This window comes from Girardinichthys multiradiatus, chromosome 6 (genome assembly GCF_021462225.1).
Source record: "Girardinichthys multiradiatus isolate DD_20200921_A chromosome 6, DD_fGirMul_XY1, whole genome shotgun sequence".
In the NCBI taxonomy this organism is placed as follows: Eukaryota; Metazoa; Chordata; class Actinopteri; order Cyprinodontiformes; family Goodeidae; genus Girardinichthys; species Girardinichthys multiradiatus.
The window spans coordinates 44,099,604-44,121,943 of NC_061799.1; the positions used below are offsets into that span (position 1 = coordinate 44,099,604).

Genomic DNA, 22,340 nt, shown 5'->3' on the forward strand with positions numbered 1-22,340 from the left:
ACTAAAACAAGGACGGGCCTTCCCTGCTGTTCTGTTGTAAAACGGGCTCGGGTTCAGGAAGACTTTAGTATCAGGAGACAGACGCCTCCATGAAGCATAATAAAATTCATTATTTTCTTACATTTGTTTTTAAATGTAAAATCTTATTGTGACTCCATCTCAAAAGTTTTGCATAGAAGAATGAATCTGAAACACACACACACACATTTGCATGTGGTTTTAGGTATTTTATTGCACTATGAATAATACACACATAATAAGCAGGCAGCCTCCTGTCATTTTAACATTAAATCTGTGAATAATGTCATTTGAATTTAAATGAATTGATTGCAAATGAACCAACCTCCTAAAATGTTTAAATTCAGCAGATATGATGTTGATGCTCTTGAAATAACTCAGTATATCCTGTTGTGTTGTCCACATATTGCACACTGCTTCTAACTAGTATTCAGCAGGATAAACATGGCGGATATTTGAGCCATAATGATCCACTCTTCAGCCCTGAGCTCCAGCAGCTTGAGCTAATGTTAGCTTTAAAGACCACCAGGTTCAAAAATTACTACAGGAGGTTCTGCTTCTGGACATTCTGGTGATGATCTTCTAATCTCCCTTTCATCTAACTGCTACTTTGTTTAAATAAATAGAAAATTAACCAGAAAAGATCATTTCTTTTTGTTTTAACATGCAAATTTCACAGAAGTTACCTGGATCCATTTTCCTACAGCTGTAGTAATAAAGTTGGCTTTGTATTTAAACATTTCTGCTCTGATTTCTCAGAGGGTTATATGTTGTTTCGGCACCAGAATACAAATCCTAGTGACTGGATTAAAGCTTAATCAGATATCTTTGATCTGGGTTTATCATTATCAGTGAGGATAATACTTACCCAGAGCAATCAGTTAACCTAAATCTGCATACAGTCAGTCTCCTTGCTAGAGTTTTGGGCAAACATTAGGGTTCCTCGTGCTAAATGCCCGACGTAAAGCTTTTGGTCTTTATTTGCACCAGTTTGACCTTGTAGACAGCTATTTCTGTTAACAAAGCATTGTTTGCTCCTTCCAAGGTCATGGCAAGACCCCCAAGGATGCTGCATCTGTACGAGCCACCCATCCCATCCCAGCCGCCTGCGGGGTCTACTACTTTGAGGTGAAGATTATCAGTAAAGGCCGAGATGGGTAAGAGCCAGTTAAATATTGCAGAGGTGTAGCTTTTGATTTGCTGAGTTCAACACTCTGCAGCTTTGCTGTAGTTTGCATTGACTCTCTGTTGACCAATCAGTTCCAAAGTAAACCATTAAGCTCATTAACATGAAGCTTATCTAAACTACCGTGATATTCAGTCCAGTCACATCCTTACAACCACCTGCAGGTTGTACTAAATGTTTTTTATGTTTATTAGATTTATTTGTTTGAAGGCTTATGGCTGAGTAAAAATAAACCCATTTTATAGAACAAATCCTATTAGTGTGAAACATTGAATGCCAGCCTGGACTAATAGAAACTAAGTTTTATATTGTTAAGCTGAAGTCAGGTTAGTTTATTTCATTTGAATGTTGCGAAGCCTCAAAGCAACTGCTCTTGCTGCTGTTTTAATGCTTAGAAATATTAATACCTATATAACCAAAGGGCTTTTACCTGAACCTTTAATCTATGTGGTGGTGAGGACTTTATTATTCCCGAATAACTGAAAAATGAAATAACTCATTAGGTAAGGTTTTGCGATGCATTATGATGCTGGTGACGAGACTCTGCTGATGTTGCGCCTGGCAGGCCCTGATCTTGGATTAGCCGGTTGGAAACTAAAAAATCCAATCTTTCTTTAATCATTGAATGCACCAAACTTACTTGATCGTGCCGAGGGAAGAAGACACAGCTGGTTACTTTTAGTATTAAAGGATTTTATAGTGAAATCAGAGGAAGCAAGGAGGTTTGAGAAGCTATTTAAAGTTAACTGTAACCTGTAGGGCGTGTCTTGACATGTCTGCGGGTCATTCAGGCTGAGGGAGAGCAGAACCTTCAGCAGATAACAGGAAGACAGAACGAACAACAAGAAAGTTGCCTGTTTTATCCTTGAGATTTTAACCTCTCTCAGATGTGCTGCAGCTGGGTTTGGAAATGTTTGCAGCCTTTTGGAAATATTAAGATACAGAGTTTAGTACAGAGTAATGCTAATGTTACCTGCCCTGGTTGCTAATATAAGATGCTGATAATAGTTTAACATGTTGCTTCTGTAAGTATTTTGTGTTTACTTTAAAATAACAATAGAACAGGTCTAAAGGGCTGTAACATCACGATGACTCATACGTTCTGAGATACGATAATGGATGATAATGATAATTATACTCTCATATAATCTGGCCCTTAGTTTCTATTTGTTTTTAAAACATTTTGGCTTCCATCCTGAACCAGAAGGTTCGTGTTTGCCTCTGATAATAACTGCACATTATTGAGAGCTTCAGGTAAACAGGAATTAATTAAAGCCACTGCAGCTTTCCTCTGCTGTGCTCTGCTTGTCAATAAAAACACCAACCTTTTGGGCTCGAGCAGAAGATGCTGCATCCGAACAACAACTGAAGATGTATTTTGAGGCTAATTTATTACTCTGTTGAACTGAAGCAGAGGCAACACAGAGGGGGGTCCAAGCTGTAGGTTTGTTTCTGTTCTTCTGTTTGCTTTAACTCGACTTCAGTTGCCTTTGTCCACTAAAACCAGCAGTGATGACGTGCCCGACCCTGTCTGTGCTGAAGCTTTGTCATCCTACGTGTCAGGGACGGAGTTTGTTGCTAATAAATGTAACCTGTGTGTTCCTCAGGTACATGGGAATCGGCCTCTCAGCTCAGGGTGTAAATATGAACAGACTCCCTGGTAAGTTCTCCGTGTGTGTGATTGTTTTGTGGACTTTATTCTGCCTGCGAGGATTCTGCTGAGCAGCAGAAACGTCTCTGTTAGAGGAAACTTCAATTATATGATTACATCTGCATGTTCTGGAGCACAGTGTTTATACAGACAGCAGGAAAATGAATGTGGAAATGTCGCTTAGTTGAGCATGCTCCCACTCAAACTGGATGCTTACAGGTACACAACAAACAAGCCAAAACGCCACTAAAGTTGTTGATTACGGTTTGCTGCCATCTTTTTTGAGTCTGAACTAAACGTTGGCCCGATCACAACAATCTGGACAGCACATTTAATTCCTGACTCCAATGGGCAGGCAGCAGTTAGGAAAGTTTAATTCACGCAAGCTTTGTGGTGTTGAGAGGACAGTAAAACGGACTGATAGGTGTGAATTCGCCCCACTATCCCCCGCTCAGAGACCAGCTGAGACGGAACGTTCTAAAGTGGACAACTATTGCCACACATCTAGAGACCCTAAATCAATCCAGGAGGGTTTGGGATTTACCAGGCAGGCGTTGAGCAAACGGGATCCAGCATGAGGGAGACTATTAACTGTTCTCTATCAAAATGCTTTATTTTAGCAACTGTTGCGGTTTGAATGGTGATGTTTTAAGGAGGAAAGTTTGAAGTGATCTGTTGGGGAAAACTGGTGGAGTTTGTGGGGAACTCCAGAAGTGAGAGACTGATGGAGACGTTGAGGCAGTAGCTGAGGAACAGAAGTTGTTGGTCTCATAGCAGAGACATTATTCATGGACACAGAGTCATATGATCACCCTCCTTTTGACATCATTAAAGAGTCATTTATTCAGTCTGTTAAACAGTTCATTCTGTTCTCTGTGGTCTACTTCAGAGTGCAGATGAGACCAGTAGTCACATGACTGCTGTACTGACATTAAACTCATCGTTTCATCGGGCTTCTGGTCACATGGTGCTGTTTAAGTTCTACCTAAAAAGAGCCTGTAATCAGCGTTTTCTCTGTGGAAACATGATCCGTTTTTAGTTGGGCGGCTGTCATGTTGCCGGTACGAATAAGTTAGCGGATATTAATATAGTGATTAAGATCAAATTTAAATGAACAGCATAAATCCTAAATTCATCTTGGCTATTATTTTAGATGATAGAACCCGGCCCTGATACTGTTTTAAAACATCTTATTTCTACAGAAGGGTTCTCCTCCTGTGACCCGGTCCGTATGGCACGGTACCACTGCATCAACGTCATGCAGTGAGGTTATCAGACTGAACAGGAGTGCAGACAGCCTTTCATTAGTTTGAAAACTGGACCCACCCAGGAGCTCCAGTCTCTTCGTGCAAAGATAACAAGGGGCCAGAGCGAACTGCAGAGATGGATGGAGGCTAATGAAAAAGTAGTCCTTGTGAAGACTGGATGCAGGAGAGCTGTCTTCCAGTGATGGATGTAGGAAGGGCCGGATTATTTCTGCAGCTCAGCCGTAACTCTTACATACAGCCTTTTGCTTTCTAAGGTTAAAACAGCCCTGAGGCCAGCAGGGCTTGAAGAGAGGCTGTGTCCTCCTCTTCAGAGGACAATGCACCCAGTTTAAGTTCAGCTCCTCTTCAGGAAAACTGGGATGTTGGAACATGTTCCTGGCTCATAAAAAAGCAACAGGAAACACTGGACGCACCTTTCAGAGCATTCATGGACTCATATTTGGTAGTTTATTCTATTCTAGAGCTGATAGGAGATAAACTGTAGGAAGCTTTCTAGGAAGGCTGGATTGATTCGTTAAGTAGATTCCCTCAGAGCGTCCAGAGGAGTCCTTCAGGAAAATGTCCCTCCATGTTTCTGCTGCGGTCCCTTTGTACTGTTGCAAAGTTCAACCCTTTTTAATGAATTAACACGGTGGAGATTGCTGAAGCCTGAATTTTGGATGCTTTTGTTGCATCCTCGACATATTTGGACTCCTTGGCCAAAGCCTTACAGTCTCCCAGCAGTTCTGGCTGCTCTTCATTGACCGTTAATCCGATTGATTCAGGTGCTACCTCAGCAGTTACTTCAGTAGAGCTGGCTGGTCACACCCAGAGTTCCTCTTTTTAATCCATCAAAGATTGTTTGTGCATTGCTCCGTTTTATAAACTCAAGTTGATTTTCCTGTCTGGTTTATGAAATTTGTTCTTTTCCTGGTTCTGCCCTGTTGGCACCAGAAACGTTGTCTGACTCTGTAATTTGCAGCGTTTCTGCTTTCCGCCGGTTGTGGTTCTGATGTCCTTGGAAACCTTCTCAGTGCTCCGCTTTGGTCACTCTGTTTTGTTCTCTTCCTTCAGGTTGGGACAAGCACTCGTATGGTTACCATGGCGACGACGGCCACTCCTTCTGCTCGTCTGGCACCGGGCAACCCTACGGACCCACGTTTACAACAGGCGACGTGATTGGCTGCTGCGTGAACCTCATCAACAACACCTGCTTTTACACAAAGAATGGCCACAGCCTAGGTAAGGCCCACTCACACCACAGTGGAATTCATAACAACATTCCCGTTTTTACACAGGATGCATTTACTTCCTGAAGCCAAAAGGCAACGTCTTCCATTGTTTTCTACTCTGTGGAGGAGTCGGAGTCGGGAGAAAGGGCTCCACGGAAAGCTGCACCAGCTGCAGGACAGAATCAAACATTTAAACATGTTTTAAGGTGAACATCAGGGTTTATTGTTCTGGATTAAGGCAGATAGTAAGTTGGTCTGTGTAGCGGCAGGACTGGTTTCCATCCAACAAAACATTTACACTAAACAATAACTGTACAACTGAATCAGAGTGCAGATGGAATAAATTTGTGTCCGACTTGGATTGAATCCTAAGATAATGCCTTCATGATGTGTTGGTTGTGCTAGTCACATGCTTTGTTGCCTGCGGCTCTGTTCGGCCCAGAACTTCAGGTGGTACCCATGTTAATGCCTGTCCTCTTCTTGAAGCTTTTAGACTTCGGATCAAATCAGTTGGAGCTCTTTGAGACTTTCTCTGGTTGTTGTAATTTCACACTGAATTTATTTCAACTTAACTGTAAATTCTACACATTCACCAGCTGGAAGTGAGAGGAAAGTAGTAGAAAATGTTTTATGCAGGTTCCACTGGGTTGAAATGTTTCTGTTGTTTGTACTGGACACTAAAATGTCCTGTTTTTACATTGGCGTTGAGGACAGTGGAGTTAAATGTAAAAGTTTACTTCTGATGAACAATCAGTGCCCACATCCATATGTAAATAGGTTGATTTGGATTCAAACAGGTTTGGGTTCTGTGTTCCTGGTTAGCATGTTAGACCTGGTCCAATTAGTTGTTCTGTAATTCTGCTCATCTGTTGGCGAAGACTTTTAAAGTGGCTGAAGATTCCGTTTATTTCCAGCTCCAGTTCTTTCAGATTTTAACGTTTTTATTTGACGTAGAAAACATTTTTTTTTGTGCAACAATGAGACAACATGGTTAAAATCCAGCAGGTCGACTGAAATCATGTTATTCATTCCAATAATCAACTGCAACTTGATTCATTTAAACTGAACAGATGAATTCTCTGGAAAAAACAGACTTCGACTCCGTTTCTAGACCATCGGAGGACATTTCTCTGCTGTTCAGACGCTGTATCGAGTCAGGCAAACCAGATTTTTCTTGCCTTGATAGTCTGCCTGGTTTACGCAGCTTTGATTGAGTTAGGGTGCAGCAGACATGTAAACAGACTGAGGCGTCTGCTACTTTCCTAAATGGAAAATGAACCTTCTTCTTTATGCTGACACCTTGTTTTTCTCTCTGCAGGTATTGCCTTCACAGACCTACCAGTAAGTACCTGCTCCTGTTGTTTTTCTTTTTTATCTTTGTGAAACTTCAAGCTAATATAACTTTAGTTTTTCTTTCTTGTTGGATAATTTTTCTGTTTCAGGTCTAAAGCAGATACATGAGTTTGTCACTGTGTACTTAATACATGAAGTATTTGTCTCAGGCCTCATCCACCACCCTTTTTATGCTAGACCTGTTTTACATTAGAAGCTGTTCCAGTGTGTTACCCCTCGGCTCACCCTTCACCTGTGGAAATAGTCAGCGGTTTGTTGGATCAGAATGAGCAGAGATCCACGTCGTTTTTGTTTTAGTTCTTTATTTTCTGTTTTTTAGCTTGTCTTGGTGCATCAGTAATGGTTTTCTAGTCGCGTCGCTGTTCTCTCATTTGGGATCAAATCTTGAAGTGCATGAAGCTTCCCACCTCCAGGGACCAGACATGATATTTAGTTCATGATACCAAGATTTGAATGGTATTTTTGAAAAAATGAATCATAAGCTTTGTTTAAAGGATGTAGAAATTTAATCCAAGTTTAACTTCTTTATGTTCTGCGATTTTCAAACAGGAACCCATCCAATGTGACCCTAATCTCATGGTAATAAAGTTGCCCATTTTATGTTGATATTATTCTTATTATTTCACACATCACTGACTGTTCTAGCAAAGCTGAGGTGGAGAAACGAGTCCAAGCAGGTTGGATCGGGTGGAGAAAAGTGTCAGGTGTGTTGTGTGTTTAGAGTCTCAGTGAGAATGAAAGGAAAGGTGTAGGAGATGGTGGTAAGACCAGAGATGTTCTATGGTTTGGAGACAGCAGCCCTGAGGAGGAGGCAGGAGGCAGAGCTGGAGGTAGCAGAGAGGAAGATGTTGAGGTTCTCTTTGGAAGTGATGAGGATGGATGGGATCAGGAACAGCTCATGTTAGAGGTGTTGGAGATGAAGCTAGAGAGACCAGACTGAGATGGCTTGGACATGTAAGGAGGAGGGATGGTGCATCAGTAGAAGGATGTGAGGCTGGAACTGCCAGGCAGGAGGTCTAGAGGAAGACTAAAGAGGAGATTTATGGATGGAGTGAATGAGGACATGAAGGTAGTGTGTGTGAGAGAAGATGCAGAAGGTAGGTTAGATGAATGACTCCCTGGAAGAGAGAAGCTGAAAGAAAGTTTTAGGCTGTTTCAGTAAATCTCAGGATAAAATAACCCAGTCCTGGTTTGGTCAGTTTATGTTTTAATACTTGACCTAAAAATGGTTCTGATGTCAGGAAAACATCAAATTTGTTCATTTTTGTTTAACTAATTAACACTTTTTTTTTTTTTTTTAAATCTAAAAGATTTGGATTTGGAAGAATCTCCTTTTGACATTACATTTCTTCATCGTAGGTATTTAACTTTCTGAAGTATAGGTGATAAAAGGCTGTCTAAGTTCCTTAAAAATGTGTGACCTAGCCCTTTACTTCATCAACAGTTTGTGTCGTATCTGTCAGTTTATTTTCCTATGGTTTTACAGACGGTTTAAAAGTGTTAAAACCTCTCCAACGTTGGCGTGTCAGTCAGGTTGTCCCACTGCTTGATAGAGAAAACGAGGTGCACCTTATGGAGACAGAGAAGACTTGGATCCTGGTTGCTTCACCATTTCATACCAACATGTTGCGTTTTCTCCCAAACAACTTTCATTTGGTCACGTAAACCAATCCTCTCATAGCCACCTATAAAAATCCTTGCATATCAGTTTATTTTTCTGTGTATTTTCATGAATTATGGAGGTGCATCTATATTCTCTATAATTGTATATTTTAAAAAAACATTGTGTTTCACTGCCTTTAGTTTTATTCTGGCTCTAATCGCCGTTTGGGCCCAATGATTTGACTGATTATGATCCGTGATCAAACCAAAACAACTCCAAGTGACCGACTGGATAGATATTATTTATAGTCATAAACCCACATTTCCTTGTAGATTATAAAAATATGACTTTTAAATCCTGGGTCTCACAAAGCTGGTAGGAAACGCCCTCTCTGCAGGTACGAACCATTGCATTGTTGGTATGAAGCGTCCTGTGGGAGACGGCTCCATGTTATAGCAAACACTTCTAAGATCCACAGATTCAGGTAGAGGTTTAAAAAAAATGACATAAATGTTTAAAAAGGCTGCACGGTGGCGCAGTTGGTAGCACTGTTGCCTTGCAGCAAAAAGGTCCTGGGTTCGACTCGTTTCTTTCCGCATGGAGTTTGCATGTTATCCCCGTGCATGCGTGGGTTCTCACCGGGTACTCTGGGTTCCTCCCACAGTCCTAAAACATGACTGTTAGGTTAATTGGTTTCTCTAAATTGCCCTTAGGTGTGAATGAGTGTGCATGGCTGTTTGTCCTGTATGTGTCTGTGTTCCCTGCCATGGATTGGTGACCTGGACCCCGCCTCTCGCCCATAGACTGCTGGAGATAGGCGAAGCGGTATAGAAAATGAATGATTGATTGTTTAAAAAGAGATTGCTGTTGGTGACTAACCCATCAGGAATTAGGAGCTGTATTTTTCCTAAAGCTGAAAGTTTAAATCTATTTATTGTGTGTTTTATTCCTCCTCTTGCTTACTGTGAGAGACTCCTACACCAACTAGGCGTTGGTTCCATTAATGCAGTCATTAACTGAGCTGAGAATGCGAAGGTTTTTCCTCCTTCCTCCACCTTCTGCATACTCGGGCTAAAACGAAAAGACACACGGTCTGTTTACTCAGAGAAGAAGAGGAGAAAGAGTCTTGGCCCCAACAGTCATCTATTGAGCAGCACAACAGACTTGGCTCCGAGCCTGACATTCATGTTCCTCCAGAGTTGTGCAGTGAAGTGCGTCACCTCGGCACAGCTGACCTTTATGGCAACTGATCCGTGACAAAGACGAGTCTGAGAGAGACACATCCAGCTTTGTGCTGCTGTTCTTTAGGACCCTTTTTATTCACTGTTTATGCTGCGTTTGATTTGTTGGAAGAGTCGGGGCTCAGATGTGGCAATGACGTCACACCCAAGTTGACCATTGTTCTGGTTGCACATTGGAAAACCAGGAAAATTAGTTATTGGCTGAGCTGCTAGCATAACAAGCCATTAGTTACATATTTATCTCAGTTCTATGCATTCAGACACATTAAGTCTGCCAAGAAACATTTTATACCTGCAATTTTTTTCTACATTTCTGCACAGCAGCCATATTGGATACTAAACTCAGGGCAACCTTCCCAGTCCGAACTTCCACTTCAAGAGACATTCTTGTCTTATTTCCTTGGACCTTGTCATTGCGAGATAAAGTATTTTGTAGACCAGGGATGGGCAGCTTCATTCCTGGAGGGCCGGTGTCCTTGGTCCAGCACACCTGAGACACATGGCTGATACCTCCTCATATGCAGTCAGGTTCTGCACAGGCCTGGCATTGAGCCATACATTTTGTTCAGGCGTGTTGAAGCAGAAAGCTGCAGGGCACCGGTCCTTGAGGACAGTAGTTGACCAGCTCTGATGTGGACAGGGACATACGGGTGTGCAGGATCTTTTTTGGCCCTTCTATGAACCCCAAGCTAGACTGAACAGAGCGTTAGGGCATCACGAAGGCAGGCATTGAAACTGGTTTATTGGATACGTTTACATAGTTCTTCACAATATCTCAAATCTTCCTTTGTTGAAGGTACCCAGATGTTGAGGGGATTTACTGACCTTTTCAAACAGTTTAATCCTTTGAGTTGTCGGTTCTAGTCTGGTCATTGGGTTTCCTGACTGAAAACATATTTCTACACCATCGTTTTCTTTGCCGTCTGTATTTAAGACTAGTCACCACTCCTGACCATCTTCTCTCATCTCGGCCAATTTTACTTTTAATTTTGGACTTGATGCTGATAAATTGTTGTTGTCTGAAGGTGGCATTTTGTGGGGAGACAAGTGTCCAAAAATCTCAGAACCTGGCAGTGTGGTGGTTGAGTCAGAGGTTCTAATAAGCAGACCAGACCATCAGTCAGCTTGGTTTGGCCCATTTTGAGTTTTTTCAGCTGTGAGAATTAGATTTGTTTTTAGGGTTAATTGTAGACAAAAGGTTATTTCCTTTTTCCTGTTTTTCTCTCTCATTGTTTCCTGTTTTGATTTATTGTCCAGATTAAATTCCTAACGGTTTCCTCCTCTGTACTTATATCTAACCTTTTATGGCCATCTGTGTCCCCTGCAGCCAAACCTGTACCCGACCGTGGGCCTTCAGACACCAGGGGAGGTGGTGGATGCAAACTTCGGCCAGCACCCATTTGTTTTCGACATTGAGGACTACATGCGAGAGTGGAGGACAAAGATCCAGGCCCAGATTGACAGATTCCCCATCGGAGAACGGGAGGGCGAGTGGCAGTCCATGATCCAGAAGTAAGAGGATTAGAACGCTGAATTGTTCTTGTTTAAACCTGTGAGATGCACATTCAGTGTGGAGAACCGTGTTTAGAAAGGAAATCTGAGGCCTGATTTTTCTTTTTTAGTTTTAGTCACATTTGGGAGATTCAGAGATTTCCCTCTTTGGTTTTTAAATAAGGAATATTAGCGAATCGCTCTGGGGATTTCTGGGTGGTGGCTGAACCTACCAATGTGCGTTCCTCCTTGCTGAAGCTTCTCTGCGTATCTCAGTGGCCACCCAAGAAGAAACCACTGAATGTAACATCTCCAGCTCTGGAGGATTTCTGATGCGATGTGATTTGTCCAGAAGGGATGAAAAAGTCAGCGGATGTGTTGCTTCAACAGACCGGTACCCTGCACAGAGATTTAAAAGCACAGTGTGGAGAGCCCGGTCTGCCAGCAATTCTCAGAAGAGGTGAAAGCAGTCATGTTGGTGTCATTGCTGCTCTGGTTCTGACTGGTTCTGTTACTCAGATGCCCATCAGCTTCCTTTCCTCTCAACAACTGTCGACAGATTACCTAATACTAGCGAAAATAATCAATACTTTGATGTGATCAATATAAAACAATCTTTCTTTAACGATACCTGGTTTCATCAAAATCGATACAAACTGGGACATTTTCAAAACTCCAAATCTGCGCAACACTTCTCACCGTAGCCGCTCCCCTCCATGCAGAGGCTCACCTGAACTGTCTGGGAATCAAAACGGTGAGCTGTTGCTGGAAGCTTCAAATCTAGAAACATGCCACTCGCATCCAGAGAAGCGTTTCAGAGACCCGGTTTACACATTGGGAGGTATTTTGGCTCTAAGGAACAGGAAACGCCAGAGAATACCAATAAGCCCTGGTTGTAGCTGTGCTACAGAGTGGTGGCTACACAGCGAAGTAAAACTACAACCCTGGCAAAGCATTTCAAAGTTCCCATGTTTCTTCTCCAGCTCCTCGACCCAAAATTGTGCATCAGAACCTTTTTCTGAAGGCGTCTTTCACGCCACTCAGACTCTTTATTAGCCTCTTGAGGCTAATGGTACACATATGGTGGATGGGAGAAAGTAAAATCCTGATTTACTAGCAAACACTCTTCATTTGGTTCAGACACTCAGCAGAAAACAGAGCCAAGCAGGAAGGAAGTTTTTGTTTGTCGTTATGGATTCATTTACTGACGCGATCTGCTGACCAGGTTCACATAAAGAGTAAAAATCTCAGTAAAACCACAAACCTTCCTTGCTACTGTGGTCCCTAGAGATGGGTACCGAATTTGGTACCATGTCTCAGTACCTAGACGCATCATCGTGACACTGAGGGAGTGGAAGAGTAGGTTATTTTCCATGCCGGACATGAACACAGCATTGCACACACAAGAGCGTAATGACGTCGGTAGCCGCTGGTACCGTCAACAGAGCAAGCATGGCTGATAGAAACGACTCGAAAGTATGGCTCCACTTTTCAAAATGCGATGCAGATTACGCTCGCTGCAATATTTGTGATGCTAAGTGCCCGGCCAGCAGCGGGAATACTTCTAATCTGAGGAAGCATCTGGTTCAGCCCAAGATCTTTCTCGTCAGCCTCAGATCTACGGCTACAGCTTCTTCATTCGGCACCGTCAGCACGCCTGCATCCATTACCAGCTCGTCGTCTGCAGCTAACAACATGGGAGAAGAAATGTTTGAAACAACTGATATGTTACAAGTCAAACAGATGGATGCTGTTTTGATATATTCAATCAAGTTTATGGAGAAATAAACGTTAAATAAAACGGAATTAACATTTATTACCACATAAACACACACAAAAGTACCAAAAACTGGTACCGTTGAATACCGATACCGATTCCCAGGTACCAGGTATCGGTTCAAATGTGAAGGGTACCCATCCCTAGTGGTCACCCTGATGGTCTGGCTGCTGACCCGAGCTTTCTGCCATAGCTGTGGGATTAAGTGTGTTCTCTCCTCGCCCCTCAGCCTTCAGTTGTTTCTTTTCTTGAAGCCATGATTCTTTAAAGGACATGTTGCCTAATCGACTAGCAGGAAGCAGTCCCAACAGAAAGCTTTTAATGGTGCTGTCGTTACACTTTCACAACTTTCACTCACTTTTGCTGCATAGCTGCATCCTTCTGGAAACGTATGGCTGCTCTACACATATGTTTGTGTTGCCAACTACACTTTCATTCAACTTGTCCACCTCTGAAGAGTCTCCTGTAATTGAGTTTCAGCTATATGACCATCAGCTGATGGATGGATGGATGGATGGATGGATGGATGGATGGATGGATGGATGGATGGATGGATGGATCGATGGATGGATGGATGGATCGATGGATGGATCAATGGATGGATCAATGGATGGATGGACGGATGGATGGATGGAACGATGGATGGATGGATGGATGGATGGAACGATGGATGGATGGATTGATGGATGGAACAATGGATGGATGGATGGAACGATGGATGGATGGATGGAACGATGGATGGATGGATTGATGGATGGAACAATGGATGGATGGATGGATGGATGGAACGATGGATGGATGGATCGATGGATGGATGGAACGATGGATGGATGGATGGATGGATGGATGGAACGATGGATGGATGGATGGATGGAACAATGGATGGATGGATGGATGGATGGATGGATGGAACGATGGATGGATGGATGGATCGATGGATGGAACAATGGATGGATGGATGGAACGATGGATGGATGGATGGATGGAACGATGGATGGATGGATGGATCAATGGATGGAACAATGGATGGATGGATGGAACGATGGATGGATGGATGGATGGAACGATTGATGGATGGATGGATGGATCGTTGGATGGATGGATGGAACGATGGATGGATGGATCGATGGATGGATGGATGGAACGATGTATGGATGGATCGATGGATGGATGGATGGATGGAACGATGGATGGATGGATCGATGGATGGAACGATGGATGGATGGATTGATGGATGGATCAATGGATGGAACGATGGATGGATGGAACGATGGATGGATGGAACAATGGATGGATGGATCGATGGATGGAACGATGGATGGATGGAACAATGGATGGATGGATGGAACGATGGATGGATGGATCGATGGATGGATGGTTGGAACGATGGATGGATGGAACAATGGATGGATGGATGGTTGGAACGATGGAACGATGGATGGATAAATGGATGGATGGAACGATGGATGGATGGATCGATGGAACAATGGATGGATGGATGGAACGATGGATGGATGGATGGAACGATGGATGGATGGATCGATGGATGGAACAATGGATGGATGGATGGAACGATGGATGGATGTAACGATGGATGGATAAATGGATGGATGGAACGATGGATGGATGGATGGATCGATGGATGGATGGATGGATGGATAAATGGATGGATTGAACAATGGATGGATCGATGGATGGAATGATGGATAAATGGATGGATGGAACAATGGATGAATGGAACGATGGATGGATGGATGGAACGATGGATGGATGGATGGAACGATGGATGGATGGAACAATGGATGAATGGAACGATGGATGGATGGATGGAACGATGGATGGATGGATGGAACAATGGATGGATCGATGGATGGATGGATGGAACGATGGATTGATGGATGGATGGATGGATTGATGGATCGATGGATGGATAAATGGATGGAACGATGGATGGATGGATCGATGGATGGAACAATGGATCGATGGATGGAACAATGGATGGATGGATGGAACGATGGATGGAACAATGGATGGATGGATGGAATGATGGATGGATGGATCGATGGACGGATGGAACGATGGATGGATGGATGGATGGATGGAACGATGGATCGATGGATGGAACAATGGATGGATGGATCGATGGAACAATGGATGGATGGATGGAACGATGGACGGATGGATGGAACGATGGATGGATGGATCGATGGATGGAACAATGGATGGATGGATGGAACGATGGATGGATGTAACGATGGATGGATAAATGGATGGATGGAACGATGGATGGATGGATGGATGGATGGATGGATGGATGGATGGATAAATGGATGGATTGAACAATGGATGGATCGATGGATGGAATGATGGATAAATGGATGGATGGAACAATGGATGAATGGAACGATGGATGGATGGATTGATGGATGGATGGAACGATGGATGGATCAATGGATGGATGGATGGGTGGATAAATGGATGGATGGATGGATACATGGATGGATGGAACGATGGATGGTTGGAACGATTGATGGATGGAGGATGGATGGATGGATGGAACGATGGATGGATGGATAAATGGATGGATGGAACGATGGATGGATAATGGAAGGATGGATAAATGGATGGATGGATGGATGGATCGATGGATGGATGGATGGAACGATGGATGGATGGATTGATGGATGGATGGATGGATGGATGGATAAATGGAAGGATGGAACAATGGATGGATGGAAGGATGGATCGAAGTATGGATGGATGGATGGATGGATAAATGGAAGGATGGATAAATGGAAGGATGGAACGATGGATGGATGGAAGGATGGATCGATGGATGGAATGATGGATGGATGGATGGAATGATGGATGGAATGATGGATGGAATGATGGATGGATGGATGGAATGATGGATGGATGGATAAATGGATAAATGGAAGGATGGAACAATGGATGGATGGAACGATGGATGGATGGAAGGATGGATGGAATGATGGATGGATGGATCGATGGATGGATGGATGGAATGATGGATGGATGGAACGATGGATGGATGGATGGATCGATGGATGGATGGATGGAACGATGGATGGATCAATGGATGGAACAATGGATGGATGGATGGATGGAACAATGGATGGATGGATGGAACGATGGATGGATGGATTGATGGAACAATGGATGGATGGATGGAACGATGGATGGATGGATTGATGGATGGAACGATGGATGGATGGAACGATGGATGGATGGATCGATGGATGGATGGATGGATGGATGGATGGAACGATGGATGGATGGATCGATGGATGGATAGATGGAACGATGGATGGATTGATGGATGGAACAATGGATGGATGAATGGATGGATGGAACGATGGATGGATGGATCGATGGATGGATGGATGGATAGATGGATGGAACGATGGATGGATGGATGGATGGATGGACGGAACGATGGATGGATCAATGGATGGAACAATGGATGGATGGATGGATCAATGGATGGAACAATGGATCGATGGATAGATGGATCGATGGATGGAACAATGGATGGATGGAAGGATGGAACGATGGATGGATGGATCGATGGATGGATGGATGGATGGATGGATTGATGGATGGATGGATGGAACGATGGATGGATGGAACAATGGATGGATCGATGGATGGAACGATGGATTGATGGATCGATGGATGGATTGATGGATCGATGGATGGATAAATGGATGGAACGATGGATGGATGGATCGATGGATGGAACAATGGATGGAACGATGGATGGAACAATGGATGGATGGATGGAACGATGGATGGATGGATCGATGGACGGATGGAACGATGGATGGATGGATGGATGGAACGATGGATGGATGGATGGAACGATGGATCGATGGATGGAACAATGGATGGTTGGAACGATGGATGGATGGATGGATCGATGGATGGAACAATGGATGGATGGATGGAACGATGGATGGATGTAACGATGGATGGATAAATGGATGGATGGAACAATGGATGGATGGATGGATCGATGGATGGATGGATGGATGGATAAATGGATGGATTGAACAATGGATGGATCGATGGATGGAATGATGGATAAATGGATGGATGGAACAATGGATGAATGGAACGATGGATGGATGGATTGATGGAACGATGGATGGATCAATGGATGGATGGATGGGTGGATAAATGGATGGATGGATGGATACATGGATGGATGGAACGATGGATGGTTGGAACGATTGATGGATGGAGGATGGATGGATGGATGGAACGATGGATGGATGGATAAATGGATGGATGGAACGATGGATGGATAATGGAAGGATGGATAAATGGATGGATGGAACGATGGATGGATGGATTGATGGATGGAACGATGGATGGATGGAACGATGGATGGATGGATCGATGGATGGATGGATGGATGGATGGATGGAACGATGGATGGATGGATCGATGGATGGATAGATGGAACGATGGATGGATTGATGGATGGAACAATGGATGGATGAATGGATGGATGGAACGATGGATGGATGGATCGATGGATGGATGGATGGATAGATGGATGGAACGATGGATGGATGGATGGATGGATGGATGGAACGATGGATGGATCAATGGATGGAACAATGGATGGATGGATGGATCAATGGATGGAACAATGGATCGATGGATAGATGGATCGATGGATGGAACAATGGATGGATGGAAGGATGGAACGATGGATGGATGGATCGATGGATGGATGGATGGATGGATGGATTGATGGATGGATGGATGGAACGATGGATGGAACGATGGATTGATGGATCGATGGATGGATTGATGGATCGATGGATGGATAAATGGATGGAACGATGGATGGATGGATCGATGGATGGAACAATGGATGGAACGATGGATGGAACAATGGATGGATGGATGGAACGATGGATGGATGGATCGATGGACGGATGGAACGATGGATGGATGGATGGATGGAACAATGGATGGATGGATGGAACGATGGATCGATGGATGGAACAATGGATGGTTGGAACGATGGATGGATGGATGGATCGATGGATGGAACAATGGATGGATGGATGGAACGATGGATGGATGTAACGATGGATGGATAAATGGATGGATGGAACGATGGATGGATGGATGGATCGATGGATGGATGGATGGATGGATAAATGGATGGATTGAACAATGGATGGATCGATGGATGGAATGATGGATAAATGGATGGATGGAACAATGGATGAATGGAACGATGGATGGATGGATTGATGGAACGATGGATGGATCAATGGATGGATGGATGGGTGGATAAATGGATGGATGGATGGATACATGGATGGATGGAACGATGGATGGTTGGAACGATTGATGGATGGAGGATGGATGGATGGATGGAACGATGGATGGATGGATAAATGGATGGATGGAACGATGGATGGATAATGGAAGGATGGATAAATGGATGGATGGAACGATGGATGGATGGATCGATGGATGGAATGATGGATGGATGGATGGATAAATGGATAAATGGAAGGATGGAACAATGGATGGATGGAAGGATGGATCGAAGTATGGATGGATGGATGGATGGATAAATGGAAGGATGGATAAATGGAAGGATGGAACGATGGATGGATGGAAGGATGGATCGATGGATGGAATGATGGATGGATGGATGGAATGATGGATGGAATGATGGATGGATGGATGGAATGATGGATGGATGGATAAATGGATAAATGGAAGGATGGAACAATGGATGGATGGAACGATGGATGGATGGAAGGATGGATGGATGGATCGATGGATGGATGGATGGAATGATGGATGGATGGATGGATGGATCGATGGATGGAACGATAGATGGATGGAACGATGGATGGAATGATGGATGGATGGATCGATGGATGGAATGATGGATGGATGGATGGATGGATCGATGGATGGAATGATGGATGGATGGATCGATGGATGGAATGATGGATGGATGGATCGATGGATGGAATGATGGATGGATGGATCGATGGATGGAATGATGGATGGATGGATGGATGGATCGATGGATGGAACGATGGATGGATGGATCGATGGATGGAATGATGGATGGATGGATGGATGGATGGATCGATGGATGGAATGATGGATGGATGGATAAATGGATAAATGGAAGGATGGAACAATGGATGGATGGAACGGTGGATGGAAGGATGGATGGATGGATGGAATGATGGATGGATGGAATGATGGATGGATGGATCGATGGATGGATCGATGGATGGATGGATGGAACAATGGATGGATGGAACAATGGATGGAACGATCGATGGATGGATGGATCGATGGATGGAACGATGGATGGATGGAACGATGGATGGATGGAACAATGGATGGATCGATGGATGGATGGATGGAACGATGGATTGATGGATCGATGGATGGATCGATGGATGGATAAATGGATGGAACGATGGATGGATGGATCGATGGATGGAACAATGGATGGATGGATGGAACGATGGATGGAACAATGGATGGATGGATGGAACGATGGATGGATGGATCGATGGACGGATGGAACGATGGATGGATGGATGGATGGATGGAACGATGGATCGATGGATGGAACAATGGATGGATGGAACAATGGATGGATGGAACGATGGATGGATGGTTGGAACGATGGATGGATGGATCGATGGAACAATGGATGGATGGATGGAACGATGGATGGATGGATGGAACGATGGATGGATGGATCGATGGATAGAACAATGGATGGATGGATGGAACGATGGATGGATGTAACGATGGATGGATAAATGGATGGATGGAACGATGGATGGATGGATGGATCGATGGATGGATGGATGGATGGATAAATGGATGGATTGAACAATGGATGGATCGATGGATGGAATGATGGATAAATGGATGGATGGAACAATGGATGAATGGAACGATGGATGGATGGATTGATGGATGGATGAAACGATGGATGGATGGATGGAACGATGGATGGATGGAACAATGGATGGATGGATGGATGGATGGATGGATGGAACGATGGATTGATGGATCGATGGATGGATTGATGGATTGATGGATGGATAAATGGATGGAACGATGGATGGATGGATCGATGGATGGAACAATGGATGGATGGATGAAACGATGGATGGAACAATGGATGGATGGATGGAACGATGGATGGATGGATCGATGGACGGATGGAACGATGGATGGATGGATGGATGGATGGAACGATGGATGGATGGATGGAACGATGGATCGATGGATGGAACAATGGATGGATGGAACGATGGATGGATGGTTGGAACGATGGATGGATGGATCGATGGAACAATGGATGGATGGATGGAACGATGGATGGATGGATGGAACGATGGATGGATGGATCGATGGATGGAACAATGGATGGATGGATGGAACGATGGATGGATGTAACGATGGATGGATAAATGGATGGATGGAACGATGGATGGATGGATGGATCGATGGATGGATGGATGGATGGATAAATGGATGGATTGAACAATGGATGGATCGATGGATGGAATGATGGATAAATGGATGGATGGAACAATGGATGAATGGAACGATGGATGGATGGATTGATGGATGGATGGAACGATGGATGGATCAATGGATGGATGGATGGGTGGATAAATGGATGGATGGATGGATACATGGATGGATGGAACGATGGATGGTTGGAACGATTGATGGATGGAGGATGGATGGATGGATGGAACGATGGATGGATGGATAAATGGATGGATGGAACGATGGATGGATAATGGAAGGATGGATAAATGGATGGATGGATGGATCGATGGATGGATGGATGGAACGATGGATGGATGGATGGATGGATGGATGGATGGATGGATAAATGGAAGGATGGAACAATGGATGGATGGAAGGATGGATCGAAGTATGGATGGATGGATGGATGGATAAATGGAAGGATGGATAAATGGAAGGATGGAACGATGGATGGATGGAAGGATGGATCGATGGATGGAATGATGGATGGATCGATGGATGGAATGATGGATGGATGGATGGAATGATGGATGGATGGATAAATGGATAAATGGAAGGATGGAAGGATGGAACGATGGATGGATGGAACGATGGATGGATGGAAGGATGGATGGAATGATGGATGGATGGATGGATGGAATGATGGATGGATGGATGGATGGATCGATGGATGGAACGATGGATGGATGGAACGATGGATGGATGGATCGATGGATGGAATGATGGATGGATGGAAGGATGGATGGAATGATGGATGGATGGATGGATGGATGGATAAATGGATAAATGGAAGGATGGAACAATGGATGGATGGAACGATGGATGGATGGATGGATGGATGGATGGATGGATGGATCGATGGACGGATGGAACGATGGATGGATGGATGGATGGAACGATGGATGGATGGATGGAACAATGGATGGATGGAACAATGGATGGATGGAACGATGGATGGATGGTTGGAACGATGGATGGATGGATCGATGGAACAATGGATGGATGGATGGAACGATGGATGGATGGATGGAACGATGGATGGATGGATCGATGGATAGAACAATGGATGGATGGATGGAACGATGGATGGATGTAACGATGGATGGATAAATGGATGGATGGAACGATGGATGGATGGATGGATCGATGGATGGATGGATGGATGGATAAATGGATGGATTGAACAATGGATGGATCGATGGATGGAATGATGGATAAATGGATGGATGGAACAATGGATGAATGGAACGATGGATGGATGGATTGATGGATGGATGAAACGATGGATGGATGGAACAATGGATGGATCGATGGATGGAACGATGGATTGATGGATCGATGGATGGATTGATGGATTGATGGATGGATAAATGGATGGAACGATGGATGGATGGATCGATGGATGGAACAATGGATGGATGGATGGAACGATGGATGGAACAATGGATGGATGGATGGAACGATGGATGGATGGATCGATGGACGGATGGAACGATGGATGGATGGATGGATGGATGGAACGATGGATCGATGGATGGAACAATGGATGGATGGAACAATGGATGGATGGAACGATGGATGGATGGTTGGAACGATGGATGGATGGATCGATGGAACAATGGATGGATGGATGGAACGATGGATGGATGGATGGAACGATGGATGGATGGATCGATGGATGGAACAATGGATGGATGGATGGAACGATGGATGGATGTAACGATGGATGGATAAATGGATGGATGGAACGATGGATGGATGGATGGATCGATGGATGGATGGATGGATGGATAAATGGATGGATTGAACAATGGATGGATCGATGGATGGAATGATGGATAAATGGATGGATGGAACAATGGATGAATGGAACGATGGATGGATGGATTGATGGATGGATGGAACGATGGATGGATCAATGGATGGATGGATGGGTGGATAAATG

The 22,340-nt window shown here is 43.9% G+C and overlaps 1 protein-coding gene across 1 annotated transcript in view; it reads left to right on the top strand.

Annotated features, from left to right (window-relative positions):
* The window catches only part of ranbp9 (RAN binding protein 9), a 45,459-nt gene that overhangs the window by 3,000 nt on the left and 20,119 nt on the right, over positions 1-22,340 (top strand). Inside the window, exons 2-6 of the mRNA XM_047368778.1 lie at positions 1,064-1,175; positions 2,812-2,864; positions 5,177-5,344; positions 6,653-6,675; positions 10,859-11,043. Coding sequence (XP_047224734.1) covers positions 1,064-1,175; positions 2,812-2,864; positions 5,177-5,344; positions 6,653-6,675; positions 10,859-11,043 — 541 coding nt within the window. The remainder of the gene's footprint in view (positions 1-1,063; positions 1,176-2,811; positions 2,865-5,176; positions 5,345-6,652; positions 6,676-10,858; positions 11,044-22,340) is intronic.